Below are 22,895 nucleotides of genomic sequence, written 5' to 3' on the forward strand. Positions count from 1 at the left end.
CAAGTTCAAATCAAATCCTATCCAAAAGGAAACAATGATATGAGAGACGATTTTTAAATATAAAAAGGAAAGAGTGATATGAGAGGCGATTGAATATGAAAAAGGACACTAATAAGAAATGGATCAAATCAAATCCTATGCAAAAGGAAACTAATAAGAGAGCATTATCGTTGCCATGTTCCAACGCCGACTCGTTGAGATCGAACCCAGCATTGCCATTGTCATCTTCCATTATAGCTCATTAAGATCAAAGCCAGCAGATAAATCAGCCATGTAGATGAAAGAGCTAGAAGAGGTTACATGAATAAGGGAAGAGGTTACATGAATAAGGGAAGAGGTGGTGGCGTTTAAATGGGCACTCAAGTAACCTAAACGTCGGTCTTCACCAGTGAACCGAGCGCAAAAAAAGTGCCTTCCAGGAAACGAACCGTGGACCTCAAGCCTTTGAGGCAGGCGCGCTAACCACTCCAGCAAGGAAAGTTAGTTGTATGGGTAATACCCGCAAGACTATTTAATAAGGGCAAACAGGGAAAAATACACCATAATTAATCACTCCTTGGTATGCTAAATGCTGTCCTAAACGACTTCCTTTTTCTATACGGAGGGAATCTATATGTTCTATATGTTCTAGAGCTTTATTATATTCGGAACCAGTGGACAAAAGCAACGTCATTTTGTGTATATTTAACTTGTGCTGATAGCGGAGCGCTCGAGGTCCTCATTGCATTGCACGTGGTGCAATTCACCGAGCCATCCAGGGCAATGATCGCCCATGGAAGTAGATCCTGACTTCTCTGAGGTTCTTGGGCCTTGACCTACTGTAAGCGCCAACAGAATAGTGCATGCCGGCATCCATTTTCTACGCCTGTTTGATTCATGGGTCGTCGTGGAAGAATCAATGATAAGACTCTCGACAAACATTGTTCATGTGGCTTTTGAGATGTCAGAGCAGGTCGCGGAGGCGCCGCACCAAGCCGGAATCAAGTCTCCCGAGAAAAGAGCAGCATATCTCGTGTACATAAAGTAGCCGAGCGAATTGAAATTTGGAGCCAGATGAGTGTGTCGTGTTGTTGGGTTCGATACGAGAGAGTTCAAGAGTATGGTGGGAACACTGACAGAGGAAGCCTCACAGGGGCTTCCTCTTCCCTGAAAGTTTCTACCGCTGAACGTGCCGCTCGAGGAGATTTCAATCAATGATTGGTGTGAAAAATGTTCCGCGGTGAAAAATCTACAGGCATCTTTATCAGTGTTGGCTAACTCCTTTTTCTTTCTTTGTTAGATGAATTTCGCATATTTTCTTTTAAGAGCACCGCCACCAAGATCTCGATGTGCTGCTCGATCGTAACAGAAAGAAGGATGCAGCAGTTTACTGAAATCCCCTATTTTCTATGAAGATCCGGTGGTGGTTGCACACCTGTAGCAGCATCTCGTCTCGCCCGTGCGGGTGCATCCATCCGGCTAGGCCCTTTCATACCCTCCAATCCGGTTCATCACTGGCTGCTGCTCGTTCCGTCGTGGCGCGGGAATTCAGACATGATCTCTGAACTGTTCATTTCGAAACCCCTGGGCCCGATCAGACAAGACAGCACATGTCGCTCGCAAGGGGTTGCGGCCGGGCAGGGGTGCGCCGATCTCTTGGCCTCTTGGGTGCAATGAACCTGCCCTGCCACCAAATCCATCCATCCAACGGCAAAGAGAAAATTCCTGAGAGACGAGCTGCAACAACGGGCGTCATTTTCGACCTGGGAAAATTAGATAAAGAAGCGCGAGACTTTTCGCAAATCCGCACGTGTTCTGCTGACCCGACCACCCAGAATTCAGAGGACAAATAAAACAATGTAGTCATGGCCGTTGAGATGCGTGGGGCCAAAGGCCAAAGCCTATGGAGGAGGAGTAAACGAGGCTGTAGGTCGCAAGCGTCCCCTCCTTCGGGGCAATTTCCTCACGACTACGACGGAGGCCGCTGTTCATTCACCGAGGCCTGATCATGACAGCAAGGTGGGAACCGGCTCCAAAGGTCGCCGTCAGTTTTAATTTGTTCTAGGCTTATTCCACTCCTTTGACGCAACGGCGATCGATGGCGACAACCCACAGGTTGGTCGTTGAGTGCTGATAAGCTATCACGGTTTGCGATAGGGAGGTGTGTCGAGTGGCAAGGACTTCCAAGGATTCCTTCGGGAAGAAATGAAGCATCCTTGAGAATGCCGATGAAGAGGTAGCGGATGCGCAGTGGGGAACTTGGAAGCAATGTGCGGGCATCCATAAACATAGAATGTACTGGCGGTTCTTAAACTTTTCCATGAATATCACCCGGATCCTTGAACTTAAAAAAAAAATGCATGTTCACGTCAGCGATTGAAAACATCGAGCCACTGTAAGGAGAATGCACAGCTGACGGCGAACAGCTCCCCTGTGATTCAAAACATTGGCCATGAGGTGGATGCTGGACGCAGTCTGAACTCTGAACCACTTGAGAAGCAACAAGCAAAGGAGAGCTCCTCTGTTGTTGCATGTGCATGATGCTGACTGTTTAGCCTAAGCGTGGCATCTTACAGAGGTTGGCTGCCCTGTGAAAACAAGAAAACAAATGAGGAGAGATAGAGAAAAGATCCGAAGGAAGTGATTTCAAAAAAAGAGGTTACAACACATCACAAGAAGGTGACAACTACTCGACTGGTTATTTTACTTATGACCGACTGTCGGTGTTTTATACCGGCAACCTACCGAGGGGTATCCCGAGGTAGTAGATTGGTTGCTGGGGGATCGTCGGACCTGGAATTCGAAAGTAAAAGTAAGGATACAAGGCACAGATTTATACGGGTTTGGGCCGCCAAAGTAGCGTAATACCCTACGTCCTGTTTGTGGTGTTGTATATTGCGCCCTGCGCTTGGATGTTATTTGGTGTTGAGGATTTGGTCCTCTGTTGTGGTTTTATGAGATCTTCGCCTACCGATCTAGGGACCCCTGCCCTCCTTTATATACTCCAGGAGGCGAGATTACTAGTCGGTTACAAGGAGTCCTAATAGGATTACAGAGGAATCCTAGTAGGAGTCCATCTTCTACCTTCCTTGTGAGTACTGGGGATCTATCCCCGACACTGACGAACTATGCAACAGAGAAACAACTTCACCACTTTCAGATGTAATGGACTAATGGTGAATGACCAGACTCCAAGATGACAAGACCGCAGATCGTCGTTGCAAAGGAAGGGGGAAACACAGAACTGATCTCCTTAGGGTGCTTTTACTATATCGAATAGCAGAGTGCTCGAAGATCAGATTTGCAGGATAGCAAACTCTAGCCTCTAGGTTCTAACAGTCCCTCGAAATGTAGCATGTGGTGTTACAGGTTTACTTAGGAAGTACTACTACCACCAAACACCAAACAGACATTGTGATTCGTGTTTATGCACAAGGTGACTATTTGCTGAGGCAAAATTTCCCTCTCTTTTTTTGTATTCCCTTTTGGTTATGACTGTTCATAGTTCACTGAAAATCAAGCGCAAATAAGACAGGAACATAGTTTATAACTATTCTAAGGCTCTAAGCTTGTGGCATTTCTCTCATCAGTTTTTACAGGTTCAAAGGATCACAAGGGATTATTCTCATTAAGTGTGTCAATTTATCTAGCCAAAATTTAAAAACAAAAGGTACTCCACAAAAGTGCTAAAAGGAAACATACCAAATTGTCCTGAATGGGTTTTCTGAGGGGGAGTGCAAATCCGCATAATACTTGAAATGCAGTCATGCTAGTGAGCCCAATTCTTTAAGGCAATGAGAAGGTCCTGATGCTTCACTTGGAACCAACACTTCAGATAAAAATTCAAGGACACTGTCACCATATTATAGATGGATCAGTAGGAAAAAGGGTGGAGAAAATAAGCATGACGGAAACAGATCAAGCAAGTAATAGTTTTAAAATTGTTGTGCAGTACCTTAGCAAAGATGAGCACAGCATACTCTGCATTTTTCACTGCAGAAGGGAAGCATTCATTTATTTAATAGCATGTAGCTGATAAATTATAATTCACACATTGACAGTCTGATGAACACTCCTGCCTCACTGAAACGGCCCATTTTAGTAAGTGCACCAACAACTGGCCAATACGTATATTGATATGCAGCGATGCAGGAACTTGACTCCATCGCAAGAAGAATTTCCTTAGCTTCATCAACTCTTCTTTCATCACATACAGCTTTTATCAGGGTATTGTATGTGTAACTGTCTGGCGCCACACCATATTTTAACATGGCAGTGAAAAGTTTGTGAGCTTTATCTATTTTTCTCATCCTGCAAAAACTCAAAATAGGTGCATTGAAGGAATATGCATCTGGACAAATGCCATCCATTTTCATTTTATTAAGAAGATCGACGGCCTTGTTAACATGCCCTTCTGAACAAAATGCACGTATCAGAACATTGTAGGTCTGGACATTCGGCTTAACACCCCACTCCGACATCTCATTGAAGCAAGCAAAGGCATCATCCAGCTGATGGGTGTGACATAGCCCGTCAATAAGGGAGGTAAAAGTAATGATATCTGGCATGAACCCAAGTTCCATAAGCATCTTCAGAACAGCCTTTGCGTCATGTACATTGCCTAATTTCGAATATCCACTTATCAGTGTGTTAAAAGTCACGAGATTAGGAAGGAAACCTGATTCTTGCATCACTTTGACAATCTCCATTGCCATTTCCACTTCACCAGCCTTGGAGAGGCAATCTATCACCATGTTGTAGGATGTCACACTAGAAAAGAGCCCATCCGAAACCATTTGACTTAAATACTTCTGTGCCTTTGAGATGTCCTTGCAGCTCAGCAAGGATTTGATGATCAGAATATATACATTAAATCCCAGTTTCCCACCTTTCTTGATGAAATCATCTACCAACTCACATACATAACTGAACTCCAAGCGTTTCAAAGCACAAGAGATCACAATGCCAAATGTTGTGTTGCCGAGGGGATAACCTCTATTTTTCATCTTATCCACAAGCTCAACTGCCTCTTTGGTCATGCCGTTCTTCGAGAGGCAATACAGCAAGGTGTGATAAGCATTTTGATGATGCAGAGCAGGATGACTCTCAAGCCACTTACTCAATATCCTGTATGCCTTGTCTGTACCCAGGGAACGAAACACACCATGAATCAGTGTTCTGTACGTGGCCTCTGTCGTTGCCACACCCTTCTCCTTCATCTTCTCCAACACACCAACCGCATCCTCCACCCTGCCAGCATTGCAGAAACCATCGACCAGCATCGTGTAGGTGAAAACATTCGGCCTGATCCCAGCACCCTCCATCTGTTTTACCAGCCTTAGTGCCTCGTCGACGATCCCACGCCGGCAGACACCGTGCACGAGTGCGTTGTAAGTGAAGGAGTCCGGGCGGCACCCGTCCGCGGGCATCTGCTGGAACCTGAGGTACGCGGCGTCGACCGCGCCGGCGCGCACCGAAGCCGCAATCACCGCGTTGTAAACCATCGTGCTGGGCTGCAGCCCCAGGCGCGGCATTTGCACAAACACCTCGTGCGCGTAGTGCGCCAGACCGAGCCTGCCCCAACTCTCCACCAGCGCGCATAGCAGCTCCTCAGAGACCACGCACCCGCACCCCTGTACCTCGGCGACAAGCGCCGCGGAGAGTACCACGGGCCCGCGCCGCCACAGCGCGTCCCCGAGCGCGCGGCGCACGGACCGGTCCCGCGCGAAGTGCTGGCCGAACCGCGACGCCCAGACGTAGAGGCGCACGCAGAGGAGCGGCTCCGCGGCGGCGTGCTGCAGCGCGCGGACGACGAAGCGCGGGCCCATCTGCTGGAGGGCGGCGGCGAACTCCGAGTTGATCCGCGCGAACCAGTTCGGCTCGGCCAGGAGCGACGCCGCGCGTGCCGGGTCCGCGGCGGCGGCGGATTCCGCCGCATTCTGGCAGGATTCAGCAGAAATGTTGGATCTCTGGCGGATTTGGGCGGACAGATAGGTGGGTTTGGGCAGGCGCGAAAGGAGATTGGGGAGCAGCCTCCTGCTTCTCATCCGCTTCATTGTGGTAGCTCATGAACTTGCGTACGTACGGCACGATATGCAAAGGCAGGGTTCCATATACAAGGAGGAAAAGTCGTAGCATATGGTACGATATGCCGTATGGGCTTTACCATATCCAGACCGGTTGCACAGAGTCCAACATGGCCCAGAAACTTTGCGCCACGAATTGCGCGACAGCCCAACTACGTTGCAATCTTTGATTGTTGATGATGCGACCTTGGAGAACTAGGCCGAACTTTCTAACGAATGCGGCCCATGCACCTAAGGCCCTAAAAAGGGCACATTCCAGGAAGACCGTAGAAGCACATGGGCAACAAGGTCTTTTCGTCCCACCACCGGCCTTCTTCTACCTCCACTTCCGGCGACCTCGCCGCCGCCGCGGCCATGGACCGGTGGACCGGCGTCGTACACGTTCCTCTCTCCCGAGGCGGGTCTCTCTTCCGCGTCGCCGCCTCGCTCGTCCTCTCGCCCGCCAAAACGCTCGCCGTAAGGCCAAAACACTTTTCCCTTTCCTCTTCAGACGATTATCTCTTGCCTCCACAGCCCCTGAACTCTCTGACGGCACCAGGTTCCACGCGCCAACGCGATCCTCTTCACGGGCGACCGCGTCCGCGGCACCGGTGACCCGGCGATCGAGCGGCTCTCCGACGCCGCTCACATCGCCGGGGTTCTCGCTGGGAAGCTCAGCGGGGAGACCAACGCATGGGTGGTCGACGCCGCATGCTTCACGGGGCCATTTGCGGTGTACCGAGAACTTGTCCCGTCCGTGGACGCCGCTGGACATCCCAAGGGATATAACCCCACTGGCTTCCCAGCTGCTGCCGGCATTGCCAACATCCTTGCGCACGGCATTGCTGAGGTATAATGTTGTTGAATTCTGGGAAATTTTGCAGCGTTTAGTTCTGCCAGTCCAGTATTTTTGGCGCGAAGCATCTTTATTACAGTTGCAAAGATAATAAATCGCTACATAGTTTAGATTTGGAGTTACGATTTCCGTGCCAATTTTCCCTCATAAGGTTTCTATTACTGATGCAATTAAGATACATTTGCCAGTGCTAATAGACTGTAGTGTATGTTGTTGTTAGATTACCAAATGCAGGAATTGTGATTAAAAAATAGGTATGTTTTGCCAGTTTTACCATTTTAGTAATTAATATGGCAGATGCAAGTTCAAGACTTTAAACCGTTCTTGTAGCATTCCTGGAAACTAATGTCAGATATTCTTGGATTTTCTATTGGGATAAGGTGTTACTGTTTTTTTTAAAAGTAGGTGTTACTGTTTTAGTTCGCTAATTGTAGATAACTGGGCATACAAAACTAGTTTGCTTACTCATTTGTTTTTGTTCCAAGAACGTTGATTGATTTCTTACTTACCCTGTTATTAATTGTTTAATGGCATTAGCAGATGCTCCTCAAATTTCCTTGCTGATATAATGCTTAGGTATTGATGACATACTGCTCTGGTACACTTTATACAACGGACTCTTGGTTTATAAATTAAGTTGACTATTTCTATCAGTAGTGGACAAAATCTGCTGACTGGTTTAATATAACTGCACTGCATGCATTATGTGTTTGACTTCTTTAGCTCCGAAGTTATTTCATAATCTACATTGCAAAATCCCATTATTCCAATCTTGTTTCATGCTATTATGATGTTGACATATTGCGTGCCTTATAGGGTTCTATTTTTTTCTTGTGTTTCTGACCTAAACTGAAATATCCTAGTTATATTTTCTTTCTGAAGTAATCCCTGTTGTATTTTCTTTTTGACGTAAGTCTATTTGAATTATCATTCTGCAACTTTCTTGCAGTAGTGTTAATATGTGCTTTTCCATGGCTCATCTTTAATCTTTTTCCTACATCTTGTGTGATTTGCAGATACAAAATAAGTTCTTGGGGTGCTCAGCAAAGGAGTCGGCTGTTAATCAGCATCGTTCCACAACATTGTCATCCTACTGTCCTCCTAGGACTATCATCCTGGGATTCAGCAAAGGTGGCGTTGTTGTCAACCAGCTTATGGCAGAACTTTCGTTTTGGGCATCAGAATCAATGAAAAACTTGTTCGATGTTTCACAACCGAATCCATCTCATTCAAGCCATAATCTCCTGGTTCCTACTTCGATTAGTGATGTGTTACCAAGTGTTTCTGAATTCCATTATGTGGATGTGGGCCTAAATTGTGCTGGAGCGTACATTACTGACCAAGCGGTGATCAAGAAGATCGGCGATTATGTTTTGCATACTGGTCGGAACCTTCGGTTTGTCCTTCATGGTACTCCGAGGCAGTGGTCTGATCCAAACCGGTTATGGATTTGCAAGGAGAAAGACATAATGCTGCAGCTGCTTCGAGATGAGGCTCAGAGGTGTGATGGGAGACTGTTGATATCTGAAAAGATGTATTTTGATGGTAGACCTCGCAGTCTGCTGATGCATTTTGAGATTTTGGAAGCAATGGTTATTAGCTGATATTTAATCCGTACATCTTGTAGCCTTAGTATTTTCTCCGTATCAATTTGTACGGATTACAGGATGTGAATATGCTTGAAGGTCTTAGTTCCTCCGTGCTGACTTCATCACTGTGCCATTCTGTTGGTTGTCTTGTACATATCAGAAGTCATAGCTGAACAATCAAATACAGTGGAATGTCTTAAATCACATGATCCACGGAATACGTATGTGACGTGTTTTATCTGAGGATATTTTGTTTCGCTTTGGAGATAAGTGGCTTCTTTTCATCACGTTTCACCCTTTTGTTTTGTTGCTGTGCTTATTAAAAGGTTCCCTTCAAGAACTGTCCATTATGAGCTCAAGTTTGTCAGTTATAAATAATTACCCTGGTGTCTCGTTTGCTGATGGATGACTTGCCGGCCTGCCATTTTCCTTCTGCCATGCAGTCGGCGGGATTTGCCTGTGTCAATTTTTCTCTATTCAGATGTGTGAACGAGTCTCTGGTATTCAGCAAAACGACCAGAGCTGCAATGTAGTTGTCGGATATAGCACGATTCGGCGTTCAGCACTGTCGTTTTGCTGCAACTGACACGCACTATGTAACTATGCAGCTATGACCATTGCGATATGCAAACGAATGGTGAATAATCCTTCGTCAAACAGAAGAATCTCTTGGTCCACATGACGCGTCAGATTAAGCCTCGCGTGTTAGGATAATGCCAGTAGTGGATTTGTTAGTAAAGTATCAGTAGTATAGTGTACTATAGTACAGAATGCAATGGTGATTCCAGCTGCACTCTCACTGTTCTTGTCTCACTCCTCGGCGAACACCTGAACCCGTCAAACCCACATTCTTTCAAACATGTTGTCCGATACTGTTAGGTTAGCACGGGGCCTTTCGATCCGATCCATAGACAAATTGGGTTGGTGCCCCCCCTGATCTCTTGTATCTTTATACGCGACGTCCAAATCCCAACATGCAGTTCCGGAAAAATGAGACCTGGCAATGCAACAAGATTACAAGGAACCTTGTCAATTCTACACTGGACAGGCTCCCGTTGGCACCAGTTTGTAAACGTGTAAGACGGTCGCGACCGGATCACGGAGAGCTTGGACGCATGCGATCAGTTGCTCGCTGCTCCAATTTTTATGTGCGCGACCGTGTCCGCTCGAGCTTGGCCTCATGCGCGCGTTGTCCGCCGAGCAGCTAGCGCTTCGCTTCGGTCCTCACCTCATGCTGCTGGAAGCGAGGCGATCCGCTGTCTCCTTCGTCGCCCCCTCGCTGCGGGACAAAACACGAGTAAAGACCGCACGAACGGATCAAATCAAATGCAGGCCGACGCTGATTTGAGTCCAAAAATACGCTTTTTGGGGGGGCCGTGGTTGCTTCCGTGATCCGTCTAACCGATCGCTTCTTGAAACGGTCAACTCAGACCCAGACGAGATCACTAGCTCTCTTTGTTTATTGTTATCACTCGGCAGACCAAGATAGGTGAATGATCTCGTCTGGTAATGCCGGAATGGTTGCCGTATCGAAGGCGTGCAGGTGTTCGGGTCTCTGAAGCAAGTTGTTATCCAGTTACACTGCATTGCTTGCTTGCTTGCTTCCGTCTAGAAGATACTAGCTTGGGTGTTCAGAGTTCAGTGCCAAGAGCTCCGAGGAGTCTTCATGGACTCAGATTCCTGCATCGGTTTGAGCTCCGAATCAGGCCGCCGGGGCGATAGATTTATGCGTTCAAAGCAACGCTGCCGTTTTCTAATGGCGATCCACTTGACGCACTGACAGGTACACGGTTCTTTCCGGCGACACACGGGTATAGTATTAGGCTGCTTTTTAGCTGAAAAAATAGTGATTGGTACCGGGCTGTAAGCGAGGCATCGCCGGATTATTCTACCCGATCCGCTCGTTACTACCCAGGAAGGCAAATGTGGACAGGGTGATGTGGATGCTGTGTGTTCTAGCAGGGGCCACGGCAGTGGTCTGCGTGGGATCATCTCCGGTTGGTCTGCAATTCTAGTACATCTCTACCCCCCGCGCGTCCCGATCAAATCCCCATCGCGCGCCCCCCCGCCTAGTGAATGTAACCACTTACCAGGGGTCTTGATAGCAAAATCTCGTATAGGGACCAGACCCCGTTAAACTAATCCAGTTAATAGAAGACTACATCTTTCTTTTTAACGGAAAAAGGTACTGGAAGACCAGATCACGAAAGGTAGAAAATCCTAGAAGACCAGAGGCCAGAGCCATGCTCAATTTCTTACTAGTACTGCGATTAAAAACGGAATGAATGTGAACACGAGAGCAGCGTTGTTAAGCTTAAGCAAGCGCGTTGGTGCGTGATCTGGCAATGTATTTTTCAGGTCTAAATGTGGTAACAAGCCTAATCCTTCTGTCCGCTATGCAGGAACAGGACAGCATTGTGTATCATGTTACTAATGGTTATAAAAGAGATTCAGGAACACGAGAGAGGATAAGGTGGCGACTGGCGAACGCAAAACCGCGTGGCTCGGAGATCCGGGGCACACCCCCTCTGACATCAGGGCGACCTGGCCTGCCCGTGCGGCCGGCCGGCTCGGTGATCGGCTGATTTCCGCCCGTGCTTACGCCTCGCAAGCGTCCAAGGTCCAACGGAGGCGTCCAAGGTCCAACGGAGGAGAGCGAAAATTCACCCGCCCCCACCCCCACCCCCCACACGGCCACACCCGCGAGGCCGCGACGAGAGCTGGCTGGCTGACCTTGCTCGGCCGGAGGACGCGGTCCAAAGCGCAAATCCGGTTGGGGCGCAGCGCTCATGTGGGAACCGATAGGAACGCCACCTGATACGTGTCGAACGGCGATTGGCCGTAACAGCTGACAAGGCAGGCAGCTTTTTAGCGGCAGGTGTCACTGTACCGGCTAGCTGTTTGGGTAACGACGATATACCCGTGTTGCCGTGTGTGGCGCCGCCCCGCGAGGTCCATGACGCGTGCGTGCCGGGCCGACGAGCCGGCCGGCCGGCCGGCCGGGCTAGCCAGCCAGTCGGCCACCGTCTCAATTAATCATAGGTTAATTAGCGGGGCAGTGATCAGGCTCCCCCCGTCACGTCCGCTGCAGAAAAAACCAGCGGCGGTGATGGGAATTGGATTAGGGAGGGAGGACGTAACGGAGAAGATCCGTGCACTTTAGTACGTACCCCGCAGAACGAGTTCCACGATATTAATTATGGTTTTACCGAACGTGCCCTAGCGTCGAATTGATCGTGTAGTACTCGCGTACCGGTGCGCGTACAACCTGGAAATCCTCGGTTTCCGCAAGGAAAAATAGACTTGCCGAGCTGCATGTGTACGCGATCAGCGTTATACGACGCTGGAGCATGTACTACGCTTGAGCGTTATGCGATCGTGTGATTCGGCAGATGCTGTCCTAGTGCCCTGCAGGTTTGGATCATGACGGCGTTAGCTCATCGTATCTTTCCGTCAAGGTTACACGAGTTCATCGATGCGAATCCAGTCAATTATCCAAAAAAAAAAAACGCATCCAGTCGGCCATCCATCCATACATCAACACCGGCAGATCGATCGATCGCCATCTGCCTTAACTGACGGTGGCCAGCTGCTCCGAAGGTCAGAGGGTCGACCACAGCAGCTCGATCGATCGGGGTCGGCTTGCCGAGACAGCGGCACGGCAGACACATTGAAAGCAGGGAGCGATCCAATGCAGCAGCCAGCAGGCAGGCTCTGCTCTGTGGTTTGCCGGACAAGGCCAGGTCCGCTGGATCTGCGTCCCACGGGTCAGCCTCACCACCTTCCGTTTCCGTCCCTTCCTTGCGATCTGCGAACAGATACGACTCGTGTGTCATCTGTTGGCTTGGGACCCAGGCACAGCACACGTCGTGGTCAATGCTGTCTCTGCAGGGCGTGTCAACCATGCAAGTAGCAGCACAGCGAGCCACTAGCTTAGCCTCACTGATTATTGCACTCGGAACTAAAGGCACATCTTTAGCTAGTACCAATTTTTAATACCAATCAGAACTAAAGTATTTTGTGTTAAAAAAATATTAGAAATTTTCAAGAAGCTCCCAATCACAAGTCACGCGATTTTTCACACGAAATATGCGCATGTGCAATGCATGGAATTTAAACCTACAACCTCTTGCCTCACACATAGCTTCTTACCATCTCACTACATAGCACATCTAGCTAAGCAGGTGATGCTATCTTTTTGTATTCATCTAAGGTGACCTTTAGTCCCGGTTGGTGTGTCCTCACAGGTTACGAAATTTAGACCCGAGACTAAAGCCTATTTAATTCCAGGTCAAAAACGATTGAGATTTTTATTGAGAATGGAAGTTCGTTTCTCTACCTAGTGCCTGCATGCTACGTCAAGTTTGTTGGCATGACAATACATTGTATATGGATCACTAAACTGTTGTTGTAATTAGGTTGATATGATGTGTTTGACGATCTTGCTGTAATTTAACCTCTTTCATCATACCAAAAGGAACTTTGACGGTCTTCAAGACACAAATTTGTACACTTTTGTACATGGTTCATCTGACCAGCACTGTTTTAAACACCATTTTGAACACTACGTGGTGACCAGTCATGACCATTTTATCTAGTTCGAACGACCATATGCCTATTTAAACCTCTATTTAGCCAGCAGTGGCGGATCTAGAATTTGAAGGGAGGGGAGCCCTCCTCTCTTTCTCTTCTTTTTCCTCCTTATTCTTTCTTCCTCCTCTTCATTCATAGCTGAAATTTTTAGGGAAATTTCGGGGGCTCCGGGCTGCGTGGGGTACTGGATCCGCCCCTGTTAACCGGAACAAAGGACAATAATAGTGACCGGCTATTTAGCATTAACGTTTAGGCGAGCTTTTCCCCTATGGAACTACATTTAAGACGAACATGTTCATATTATTTTGAAACATACAAACTTATCCCGTACAAATTAACTTGCAACCAAATCTGAAACGGTTGAATGAAGACTACCGAAATTGTCACTTATTTTGTGACCGGAGGGGATGTGGATCACCATTGTTTGTGCAACAAGGATATCTTTGCCGGATAATCCCACTTTCATTTTTAGTTAGCCGGTTCGTTAGTACACGAGCTTAAGCAATCACCCGACTCCAAAAGCGGTCTATGCGTCTCGCCAAAAAATTATGGAGCCCGTAATATTCCTCCTCGTTCCAATCTCCTCTCACTACTAAACCCGGAAATCAGAAGGGGAAAAAAAATTCCTCCTCCCCGCCTATAAGTACGCCAGCAGCCAACCCCCCCAGCTCATCTCATCGCAGTCTGCAGTCGCGCACACATCCAAACTCCCGAGTCCCCTGCCTGTCTCGCTAGCTCAGCTCCACACCACACCGCCAGCGAGCTAGCACGTCGTCACAGAACCGAACCATGGACTACAGCGGTGAACTCGACGACTTCTCCCTGCAGCTCATCCGCGAGCAGCTTCTCGGCGGCGAGGCTTTGGCTTGCCTCCCCGTCGGTCCTGACGCCGCGGCGGCGTACTCTGCGTCGTCAGTTCATCCCGCCGCGCAGGCGGCGTTCCACCACCAGCCCGCGGCGTTCGTGCCGCACCAGCACCAGCAGCAGGCCGCGTACGTCGACTTGACAAACGAGTACGCGGATGCCGCCGCAGCCGCCGCGGTCGTCGAGGCGGCGGCCTTCAGGGCGGAGCCGGTGATGATCCGGTTCGGTGGCGAGCCTTCGCCGGTGTCCGACCCCAGCCGGAGGCCGCTGCTCACGATCTCCCTGCCCCCGACCTCGCACGCCTGGGGCGGCCCGGCGGCCGCGCCGGCGCAGGCCCTGGACGCGAACGACTTCCGCAAGTACCGCGGCGTGCGGCAGCGGCCGTGGGGCAAGTTCGCGGCGGAGATCCGGGACCCCAAGAAGCGGGGCTCCCGCGTGTGGCTCGGCACCTACGACACCGCCATCGAGGCGGCGCGCGCCTACGACCGCGCCGCGTTCCGGATGCGCGGCGCCAAGGCCATCCTCAACTTCCCCAACGAGGTCGGCTCCCGCGGTGCCGACTTCCTCGCGCCCCCGCCGCCGCAGGCGTCCCAGAACAAACGGAAGCTGCAACACGACGCCGCCGGGGCCGAGCCAGCAGCGAAGTCCGTCAAGGCCGAGGCGTTCGGATCGCCGGCGTCGTCGTCCCTCACGTCATCGCTGTCCCCCGCGACAACCACGGCCTCTACGGTGACGGCGACGTCGTCCTCGCCGTCGTCCGAGGCTGGAGCCACCGAGATGTTCCCGTTCCCGATGACGCCGTCGAGCTGGACTTGGGAGCAGCTGGAGGGCGTGTTCGGCAGCCTGTCGCCGCTCTCGCCGCACCCGCAGCTGGGCTTCCCGGAGGTAACCGTTAATTGAGCGGTTATCGGCCGCTTAATCAAGCATGATGATGACTAGGTGTAAAGACGTTAATAATCATTAGCGGTTTTTAGTTATGGACGACGGCCTCGGCTTTGGACTCATCTCGAGGATTTGGCGTAGCTTGGAGCTGCATGCGTGTGTGTGTACAGAATGGAGGGTGATAATAGAATATTTTAGGGCAATGTGTCGGTGAACTACACATTGACACAGATCGATAGATGTGGAAATATATACATACGGGGGATAATAATATCAGAAATGATAGTCTGAGGTGCTTGATGTTATTTGTACATTAAGTAAAGAAGAGTGTACCTGTTTTTATTTAATAGCTGTACACTTGTGAATCATTTTTATATCGCCAGTTCGCCGTATATATCTATGTTGCTTTTGCCTTTTTCTGGTGCCATAAATTTGATCTAGACCTTGATAGATCATAGGTGTACTATGTAGGAGGCACATGTACCTATGGAGTGGTATATACTGATGTATGTGGTGAAACTGCGCCAACTGACGTTTCGTTTTCAATGAAAATCAAGCGCGAAATATTCAAATATTGATATTTGAGAGATTCAAATTTTAGTATGGGCGTGCTACTAGACGCCAGGAGTCTGGTCAAGTTTGGTATCTTGAATACCAACATATATATACAGAAATTTGGATGAAATTCAACCAAAACATGGTAACCTCGAAATGTTTGCATACCAACATATATATATATCTCGAAATGTTTGCATATTGGATCTACAAGCAAGACTGTTCTTTTGATCGTGAAACTTCGCATAGGTACATGGTTATAGTTTGAGAAGTTCTAGAACGTTCCGTCCCTTCTACTCGACACAATATGTAGCCGTTTTTATGCATGAGACGTTTTGCGTGCAAATGCAAAGCATGGGAGCATCATCTGAACTGATGGTCAGAGCAACCATTTTAAGCTTCTGTAAATGTTCATAAGGGAAAAAATGATACTACCAGCTAATTACTTTATTTGCTCAAATCAACCGTAGACTCCGATGTCAATCGTCAACTGCTGCAAGCAGTCCGTTACGTACGTGGTCTGATCAAAACGGAATCCAAAGGTGGCAGGCTCAAGAATTGTACGAGAGAGTTTACCGCCACATGGCTACTCTCCGTCAGTTCCTTGCGCGACTGGGATCCCAGCAGCACGCAATCTACATTGGTAATTACGTTAAGGATCTCCTATGGATCAGACTAACCAGCTATGCTACTGTTTAAGGAAGATGGCATGAAGCTGCATGTAACTGATTTTTTTTAAACGAACTGCATGTAATTAAATAAAGTCAGACACTAACACTAGACGATGGTAGACTGTCAACAGTTCCCTACATACTCGTATGTTTGAATCTATGGACGTGCAATGAATCTTGCCTTGGCGCGTGATTCCTGCCCATCGTCGCCGCATGTTCAGCAAGCATCAGCTCAAATCCAAGGAACGGATCAAAACGAGGCAGCGAGTGCGTGCATGTACTTCGATCGGACGGTTGATTTGAATAATCTGCGTTTGACGGAGAGGAATGGCTTCCGCTTCTGACTCTCGTTAAGGAGGGAAGCCGATGGATGCAGTCAAGAAATGACGCAGGTGTCAGAGTCAGACGGTTGAGATGGCGAGGAGTCTAAAGCTGATGGAGAACAATGGTCAATCTACTCTTTTTTTCCTTGTCAAAACGGAAATTTTCAGGTCTCTCAATTAGTTCACGACGCAGTCTATGGAGAGCTGAAACATACGCTCATTGGCTCAGGATATCATGGAACACAGCCAAACACAGTCTCCCCAAAGTTACTACCAGCATTGCTACATCCCTGTCATGGACGAGGGCAATTCCATTCCATTCCATTCCACGAAAGAAAGCTGTATAGAACTATAGATGCTACGTCTTTTAGAGCATCTGCAAAACAAGCGGGCGTAAGATTCACGTCCAGAGCGCAAAGATACGCCCTAGTACTCCCGCAGCTTGAGAAAGCGCCGCGCCCTTTCGTGGCAAAAATCGACGTAAAAAGCCGCAAAAACTTACTCGGGTTTACGAAAGCGCAAGGCTGCGTCAATGGTCGAGGAAATTTGGCATCCCGAGGTCAGCCGGCCGGTCGCGGGTCAAGCTGCCGTTTGCAATTGTTGGCCGTGGCCTACATGCTACAGGGCTAGCAGTAGCAGCTACGACGCGCGGCGGCAACGAGTCGACGACACCGGCGTCCGGTCCCAGCTCCAGGGTAGCAAGCAGCCAAGCACCGAGGCTGGCGCTGTCGCAGTTCGTTAAAGGGCCACGACACATCGCCGGAGAGCGTTGGGTGGCGAGGGCCTAGGGTAGCAAGGCGATTTCATACAGCCTTTTTGACGAGTCATGTGAATCTTTCGAATTTTATATTCTATCGAACTTTGAGAGCTGAAAAGAAGGAACAGGTACACGGTCAGAACCACTCATATGGATTGGTGGATTCAAAGTAAAAACTGAATGCCGCAGTTGATCCATCGCGCTGCAATCCACTGAAAATTGCAGTGCTGACTAGTGCCGTACGTGTTTCCGCGTCAGACAATTCGTAGCAGGTTCAAAATCCCTTTTTGTGACCCCAATTTGGACATGTCAGCTCAATCATGTCCAGGACATCAGCTCGCTGTCAAGCTATTAGTTGATTTGATCGAAACAAAAGTCAACCTCCTCTGTGCTCCGCCATACGTATGGCGAGCACAGGAACGGATCAAACGAGTACGGTCCCTCCCAGCCCCCAATTCGTCAGCCATGTTTCTCCGTTTCAGTTGGACATCGCAAGCGATCTGCAGCTGCAAACAAAAGCCGCGAGGGGAAGAAACTACTGGAAATAAAGCAAAGTCTACGGGCTTACAGGCACCGGCCGGCTTGATCGTCGAGGTCAAAATTGACAAGGAAGGGAGGGAGCTGCTAACCGCTAGCTCTCGCAACACAATCAATGCGGCCTGCATTCCAATTTCCTTATCCGGCCTCTCTTTCTGCGTGCCAGCTGCAAAGAAAGTCAGAAATCTTGTTGGGCACTCCCTGCGAAGGGTTGGCTGGCAGATCATGGCCGGAGCCGCGGCACGCAGGGTGACGACGACTGATCGATCGGGACTGGAGTTAATGATCCTGGAAATGTAGTAAGGGGGTTTTACTTTGATGCTGTTTCGTGCTCTGCTAACCCTTTTCGTGCTGTTTTGTCCCGCGCGAGTAACTGTGTTTTCACGAAAGATTCAAGGGCTGACTTTTGGTATCGGAGGGAGATGAGATGATCGTGGACGCGGTCGCCTGTCAAAGTGTCAAGTCGGGGGTGTAAACGGCCGACGACCTCTGTCCGCACACAGTGCACAGCTGGCTAGTGAGGCTCTGACTTGAGCACCTCGGCACTGCACGCCTGTGTCTCTTTCGACGTGGACGAGAACGTGTGCGTGGTTGGCAGCTTAGTCGAGCTGCAGGTTACGCATCTCTGGCCCATGTTTATGTTACGTCAAGAACCGGGAGCTAGCCAGAATACAGAGAAACACAAGCTGGGAATTTGTTTGCACGAGCTTGAAGTAACCTGCATATTTACGGGTAAACACTTTTCTGTGAGGTATCCCGTATCCTTTATAAATACTTCATTTATATATCGTACATACTTACGAAGTTACTATTTGATTTGAGCCTCTGTACTATACAACTCAGAGAATTTTTTTTGGAAGATGCAAAGACAAAATCTCGTTTTAGCAAATCCTTCCGAATTTATGATGTGGGGTTCAGAAACTCTCAGGTCGCCAGCCCTGTATACGTGTTCCATTGTGTCCAGAAATCCTCAAAAACGATACACCAGTTTGACTTGCTCCTCTGGATGCAACTCAATGAAATTCCAGTTCAAATATCTTTCTTCAGGAAATCCTGCAGAATTTATTACGTGGGGTTCAGAGACTGCCAGGCCACCAGGAATGCATACGCGCTCCATTGCGTTCAGAAATTCTAAAAAGGGCCCACCCCGCTCCCATTTTTTTAAAAATAAATTAATTAGCTCGTTCTAAACATCATACAATAGATTTAAAAACAGAGGGAGTGTTTGATTTGCACCTCTGGAATGCACAACTCAGAAAAAATTTGGAGTATGAAAACACAAATCTCGCCTTAGCAAAATCCTGCCGAATTTATATGATGTGAGGTTCAGAATCTCCGAGTCTCTCAGGCAACCAGTCATGCGTATGTGTTCCATCGCGTTCAGAAAATTCTCAAAACGGTATCCCGGTTTGATCTGCTCCTCTGGATGCAGCTCAAGTTCGTTCTTGGAGTCCGAAAAATCAAATCCTCTACTTTTAGCAAACCCGGCCGAACTCATTACGTGGGGCTCAGAGACTGCCAGGCCAGCAGTTTTGCATGCGCTCCCCTGCGTTCAGAAATTCTAAAAAGCGAACGACAGGTCAGGTGCTCCACGAGCCATACGTTGAGCCAGCCAACAGAGGGGCTACGTGAAGTTCCGTGACAGGATCATCAGCACCGATCCCCAACGACATCGTTGACGCGTGCCTCCGACCATCAGTTCCTCGCGAAAGTCAGCCGCTCCCGAGCTCCAAAGTCTTCCTGCAGGTAGAACGAACAGCGACGGAGGAGCTAGAGCTAGAGACGCGGCAGTGAGCTCGATCCGTTGATGCGGATCGCGGAGCCAGGACCACCGTCTGTCCACAAGTCAGCAGGCGTCGATCAATCGTTTTCCGCCGACGAGCGCAGTGCACAGTGCTGCAGCGAGCTTGCGAGCCCATTAATGGCGACCATGCAGATGTAGTGGAGGTCAACCCCAGACACACAGACAGAGACGCCCTCTCGATCGCTCCCGCGTTTCGTTCGGCACTTGTCTTGTGATCCCAGCAACCTGGCCGGCGGCGGTTCACACGGACACGGTGGGTTTCGCCGTTTTGGCCGTGCCGTGCGAGACCCATTAAAACGAGCGGGATCGATCCGGCCCGTCTGTCGGTCGGCGCCGGGGTCGCTGTAGTAACCGCCGCTCCGCGCCGCCGGGGCACGCGCAGCCAAACACAGAGCGGAGCCGCGCAGGTCAGCTGGTGTTCCATCACACGGCATGGGCGACACGGCGCGGCTCCTGAGCCAGACGAGGGGCACACGCGTCGCCCGGGCCCCGCGCGTAAAGTGCACGGGGTGGGGACGCCACGCAGCACGCACGCCGCGCGACGCAGGGGGGCAGGGGCTATCTATCCATCGCGCGCGGCTGTCGTTGCGCTTCCGCCGGTTCACGGCTCGGGTAGGTGTCAGCACACTGAAATGCCGAGCGCCGCTACGAGGCGGTACGTGCCCGGGAAATCCACAGTTCCACCCGTACATCCACACTGGACGGCTTGTAACCGCTAATACTCCTACGTGGTCCCGTGGACATTGCTGGCAGGTGCTGGCAATGGCATGCTGCCACATTTTTCAGAGGTGTGACGTGCTGCCCGAATGCTCAGTGAGACGTGTGTCCCTGTGATAGTCGCATGAAAGCTGTGTTTGCGAAAGATGGATCTCGGATATATGCGACACTTGAGATGGCAGTCACACCCATGGGTACGGGTAGCTACGGGTTTGGCATTTAATAGGTGCGGGTGTAGAATTCCACTCATAAATTTAGACATGACCCGACCCGTACTTAGGTGGGTTAGGGGTGGGTGTATTCACCCATGGATGCCCGGTGAGTGCCCAAAATCCCTTAAAATATTGACCCTAACCTTTGTTAAAGTATTAAATTATACTAATATAACGTTGTTGATGTATCATGTATTGTGAGGTGAAAGGTACTGGACTATATTGACATGAAATTATTTATGTACCATCATATGAAAATTTTAACATGCGATTTTGTTATCAGTTGTTTCAGTGATTCTTTTATGAGATGAAATATAAAAGTTTGACTTCATAGTATGTTGCTCAAATTGCATTTTGTGCGTCAAATTCATATATCATATGATAATGTTGATATATTTTGAACACTTTACTTCTTTAAACAAATCCAGTGAGCACCCAAAATCCGACAGGTGCCCAGCAGATGCGGGAGTAGTGCAAAATTTCACCCGTTAGACATTATAGGTGTGGGTGTAACTAAATATGATGGGTTTCATCATGGGTGAGTTTTGCTCACCTGCACCCAACTCGACCCATTGCCATCCCTACGCGACACAAGGTTTGTGATCGTACCGAGGGTTGAGGGCACATGTTAACACGAGCCACCAAACTTTATTACTGGAAGTGTGGAATGTGGAATCGGATTCAGGTCAAAGTTCATGCGTACCTTTATGCTTGAGCTGATATATCAGACATTCAGACGATATCGAGGGGGTGTTTGATACTAGGTGCTAAACTTTAGCAGTATCATATCGGATGTTTGGATGTCAATTAGGATGACTAAGGGCCTCTTTGGGAAGGGCCTTTTAACACATTTTGAACACCTTGGCTGCCAAACACAAGTGTTAAAGATGAAGTGTTAAAATTTAACACCTCTCTTTTCATAAACACATGGAGGGGGTGTTAAAATGTGCTAAAGGTGTTAAAAGTGGTCCCCCTCCCCACTTATTCCCTGGTTGCCCCCCTCTCTCTCCTCTTCTCTCTCCTCCGTTGCCCCCCATCTTCCTTCCCCGATCCGCGCGTCGCGCGCCGCCGTCGGTCCGCCCGTCGCGCGCCGCCGCTGTGCCCACCACCACCGGTCCGCGCCGCTCCTGTGCCGGGATGCTGCGCCGGGCGGCGGGCGGCGGCCTCGCGCGGGCGAGGCCGCTCCGGTGGTGTGGGGACCGGCGGGCGGCGCGGTGGTGACGGTGGGGGCTCGGGCGGGCGCGGGCGCGGCCGCTGGCGCCACGGTAGGGGACGCTGGCGGCGGGGCGGGGCCGTAGGCGGGGTCGGAGGCAGCAGGCGCAGGGGAGGGGCCGGAGACGGTGCGGCCGGCGGCGGGAGGGCAGCGCCGGCACCGGCGCGCGGGCGCGGCGTGGATCGAGCAGGGGGAGGGGCCGGCCAGGGAGCAATGGCGCTGGGGGCCGACCAGGAGGTGGCCTTGCGTGCGCAGCCAGGAAAGGAGGAAGAAGGAAGGAGGAGGAAGGAGAAGAAGGAAGAAGGGGTATTTGGCTGCCATTGAGAGGAGTAATGAGGGGTAAAGTTGTCAATTACAACCTAAGGTGTTAAAGTTTAACAGATCATCCAAACACCTCAAGATACTAAAGTTTAACACCTCATTTGAGGGTGTTAAAGTTTAACACCCTGTTAAATTTTAACATGCCCTTCCCAAATAGGCCCTAAACATGAACTAATTATAAAACTAATTGTAGAACCCTGTGCTAATTCGCGAGACGAATCTATTAAGCCTAATTAATCCATCATTAGCAAATGGTTACTGTAGCACCACGTTGTCAAATTATAGATTAATTAGGCTTAATAGACTCGTCTCGCAAATTAGACTCCATAGTTTTGTAATTAGCCTATGTTTAATACTCCTAATTAGCATCCAAATATCCGATGTGACATGTGCTAAACTTTAGCAGGGAATCCAAACGGCACCTAAATCAGTCGGTTTACAAGTAGTAGGATATGGAGGTCCTAAGGATGACCGCACCGCGCCTACGCCAAGCCAACCGGTAAAGCAGGATAGCCCACCATCAGCACTCCTTTTACAGTTCAGGAACGGGTAGCACGCTACTGCCGGGGGGCCCTTTAAAGCCCCCCCCCCCCCCCCCCCCCCCCCCCCCAATCATTGCCGCAGCCCGTCACCGAGAGCGGATATAGGTGTGGAACCCGTTCCGAGAGCGGATACAGGCACGGGGCGGAACCTCTACCTGTCCCGATCTCCTGTAGCGAACGGAGATTTGGTGTACCTCATAGTGGCGCGCGGTGCAGCTCCTCCACCGCCATATTATATTTGCAGGTGAGGTCCGTTCCCAGGTCCCGGGAGCCTAACAGGAGACTCTGTCAGACTGTCAAAGCCCTACATTGCAGGGCCTTTTCTTTTTCTTTTTTTTAGAGGAATGCAGGGTTTCTTCTCATCGTAATGTTGGTGGCTTGGTGCTGGCCTAAGTCGGGCCTCTTCCATTTCCAA

General features: G+C 49.7%; 3 protein-coding genes across 5 annotated transcripts; 2 read left to right on the plus strand and 1 right to left on the minus strand.

The window, feature by feature from the left end:
- Positions 1 to 1,621: 1,621 nt before the first annotated feature.
- Positions 1,622 to 6,054, minus strand: LOC101777898 (putative pentatricopeptide repeat-containing protein At3g16890, mitochondrial). 3 transcript variants are annotated; one of them, XM_012843853.2, is made up of 4 exons: positions 3,935 to 6,054; positions 3,682 to 3,831; positions 2,725 to 2,772; positions 1,623 to 2,567 (listed from the first exon to the last, which is right to left on the minus strand). In XM_012843853.2, the coding sequence occupies exon 1, from the start codon at positions 6,033 to 6,035 to the stop codon at positions 4,020 to 4,022; it is 2,016 nt and encodes a 671-aa protein (XP_012699307.1). In that variant the 5' UTR covers positions 6,036 to 6,054; the 3' UTR covers positions 1,623 to 2,567; positions 2,725 to 2,772; positions 3,682 to 3,831; positions 3,935 to 4,019. The 3 variants fall into 3 exon arrangements, with proteins under 3 accessions (XP_022679568.1, XP_012699307.1, XP_004953323.1); XM_022823833.1 differs by lacking the exon at positions 2,725 to 2,772 and having other exon boundaries at positions 1,622 to 2,567; positions 3,682 to 3,808; XM_004953266.2 differs by lacking the exon at positions 2,725 to 2,772 and having other exon boundaries at positions 1,625 to 2,567.
- Positions 6,055 to 6,344: 290 nt separating this feature from the next.
- Positions 6,345 to 8,756, plus strand: LOC101778566. Its single transcript, XM_004953268.2, has 3 exons — positions 6,345 to 6,521; positions 6,604 to 6,894; positions 7,917 to 8,756. The coding sequence occupies exons 1-3, from the start codon at positions 6,420 to 6,422 to the stop codon at positions 8,502 to 8,504; spliced, it is 981 nt and encodes a 326-aa protein (XP_004953325.2). The 5' UTR covers positions 6,345 to 6,419; the 3' UTR covers positions 8,505 to 8,756.
- A 5,014-nt stretch (positions 8,757 to 13,770) lies between these two features.
- LOC101778978 (ethylene-responsive transcription factor ERF105) lies at positions 13,771 to 15,241 on the plus strand. Its single transcript, XM_004953269.2, has one exon. The coding sequence runs from the start codon at positions 13,872 to 13,874 to the stop codon at positions 14,844 to 14,846; it is 975 nt and encodes a 324-aa protein (XP_004953326.1). The 5' UTR covers positions 13,771 to 13,871; the 3' UTR covers positions 14,847 to 15,241.
- The last annotated feature ends 7,654 nt before the right edge of the window (positions 15,242 to 22,895 follow it).

Source organism: Setaria italica, chromosome I, assembly GCF_000263155.2.
Source record: "Setaria italica strain Yugu1 chromosome I, Setaria_italica_v2.0, whole genome shotgun sequence".
Lineage (NCBI taxonomy): Eukaryota > Viridiplantae > Streptophyta > Magnoliopsida > Poales > Poaceae > Setaria > Setaria italica.

Excerpts from the sequence above, each read along its gene's own strand:
- LOC101777898 (XM_022823833.1), bottom strand. The coding sequence starts at position 6,035 with ATGAAGCGGATGAGAAGCAGGAGGCTGCTCCCCAATCTCCTTTCGCGC.
- LOC101778566 (XM_004953268.2), top strand. The coding sequence starts at position 6,420 with ATGGACCGGTGGACCGGCGTCGTACACGTTCCTCTCTCCCGAGGCGGG. Across the intron at positions 6,522-6,603 it reads CGCCCGCCAAAACGCTCGCC|GTTCCACGCGCCAACGCGAT; the intron begins GTAAGGCCAAAA and ends TGACGGCACCAG. Across the intron at positions 6,895-7,916 it reads TTGCGCACGGCATTGCTGAG|ATACAAAATAAGTTCTTGGG; the intron begins GTATAATGTTGT and ends TGTGATTTGCAG.
- LOC101778978 (XM_004953269.2), top strand. The coding sequence starts at position 13,872 with ATGGACTACAGCGGTGAACTCGACGACTTCTCCCTGCAGCTCATCCGC.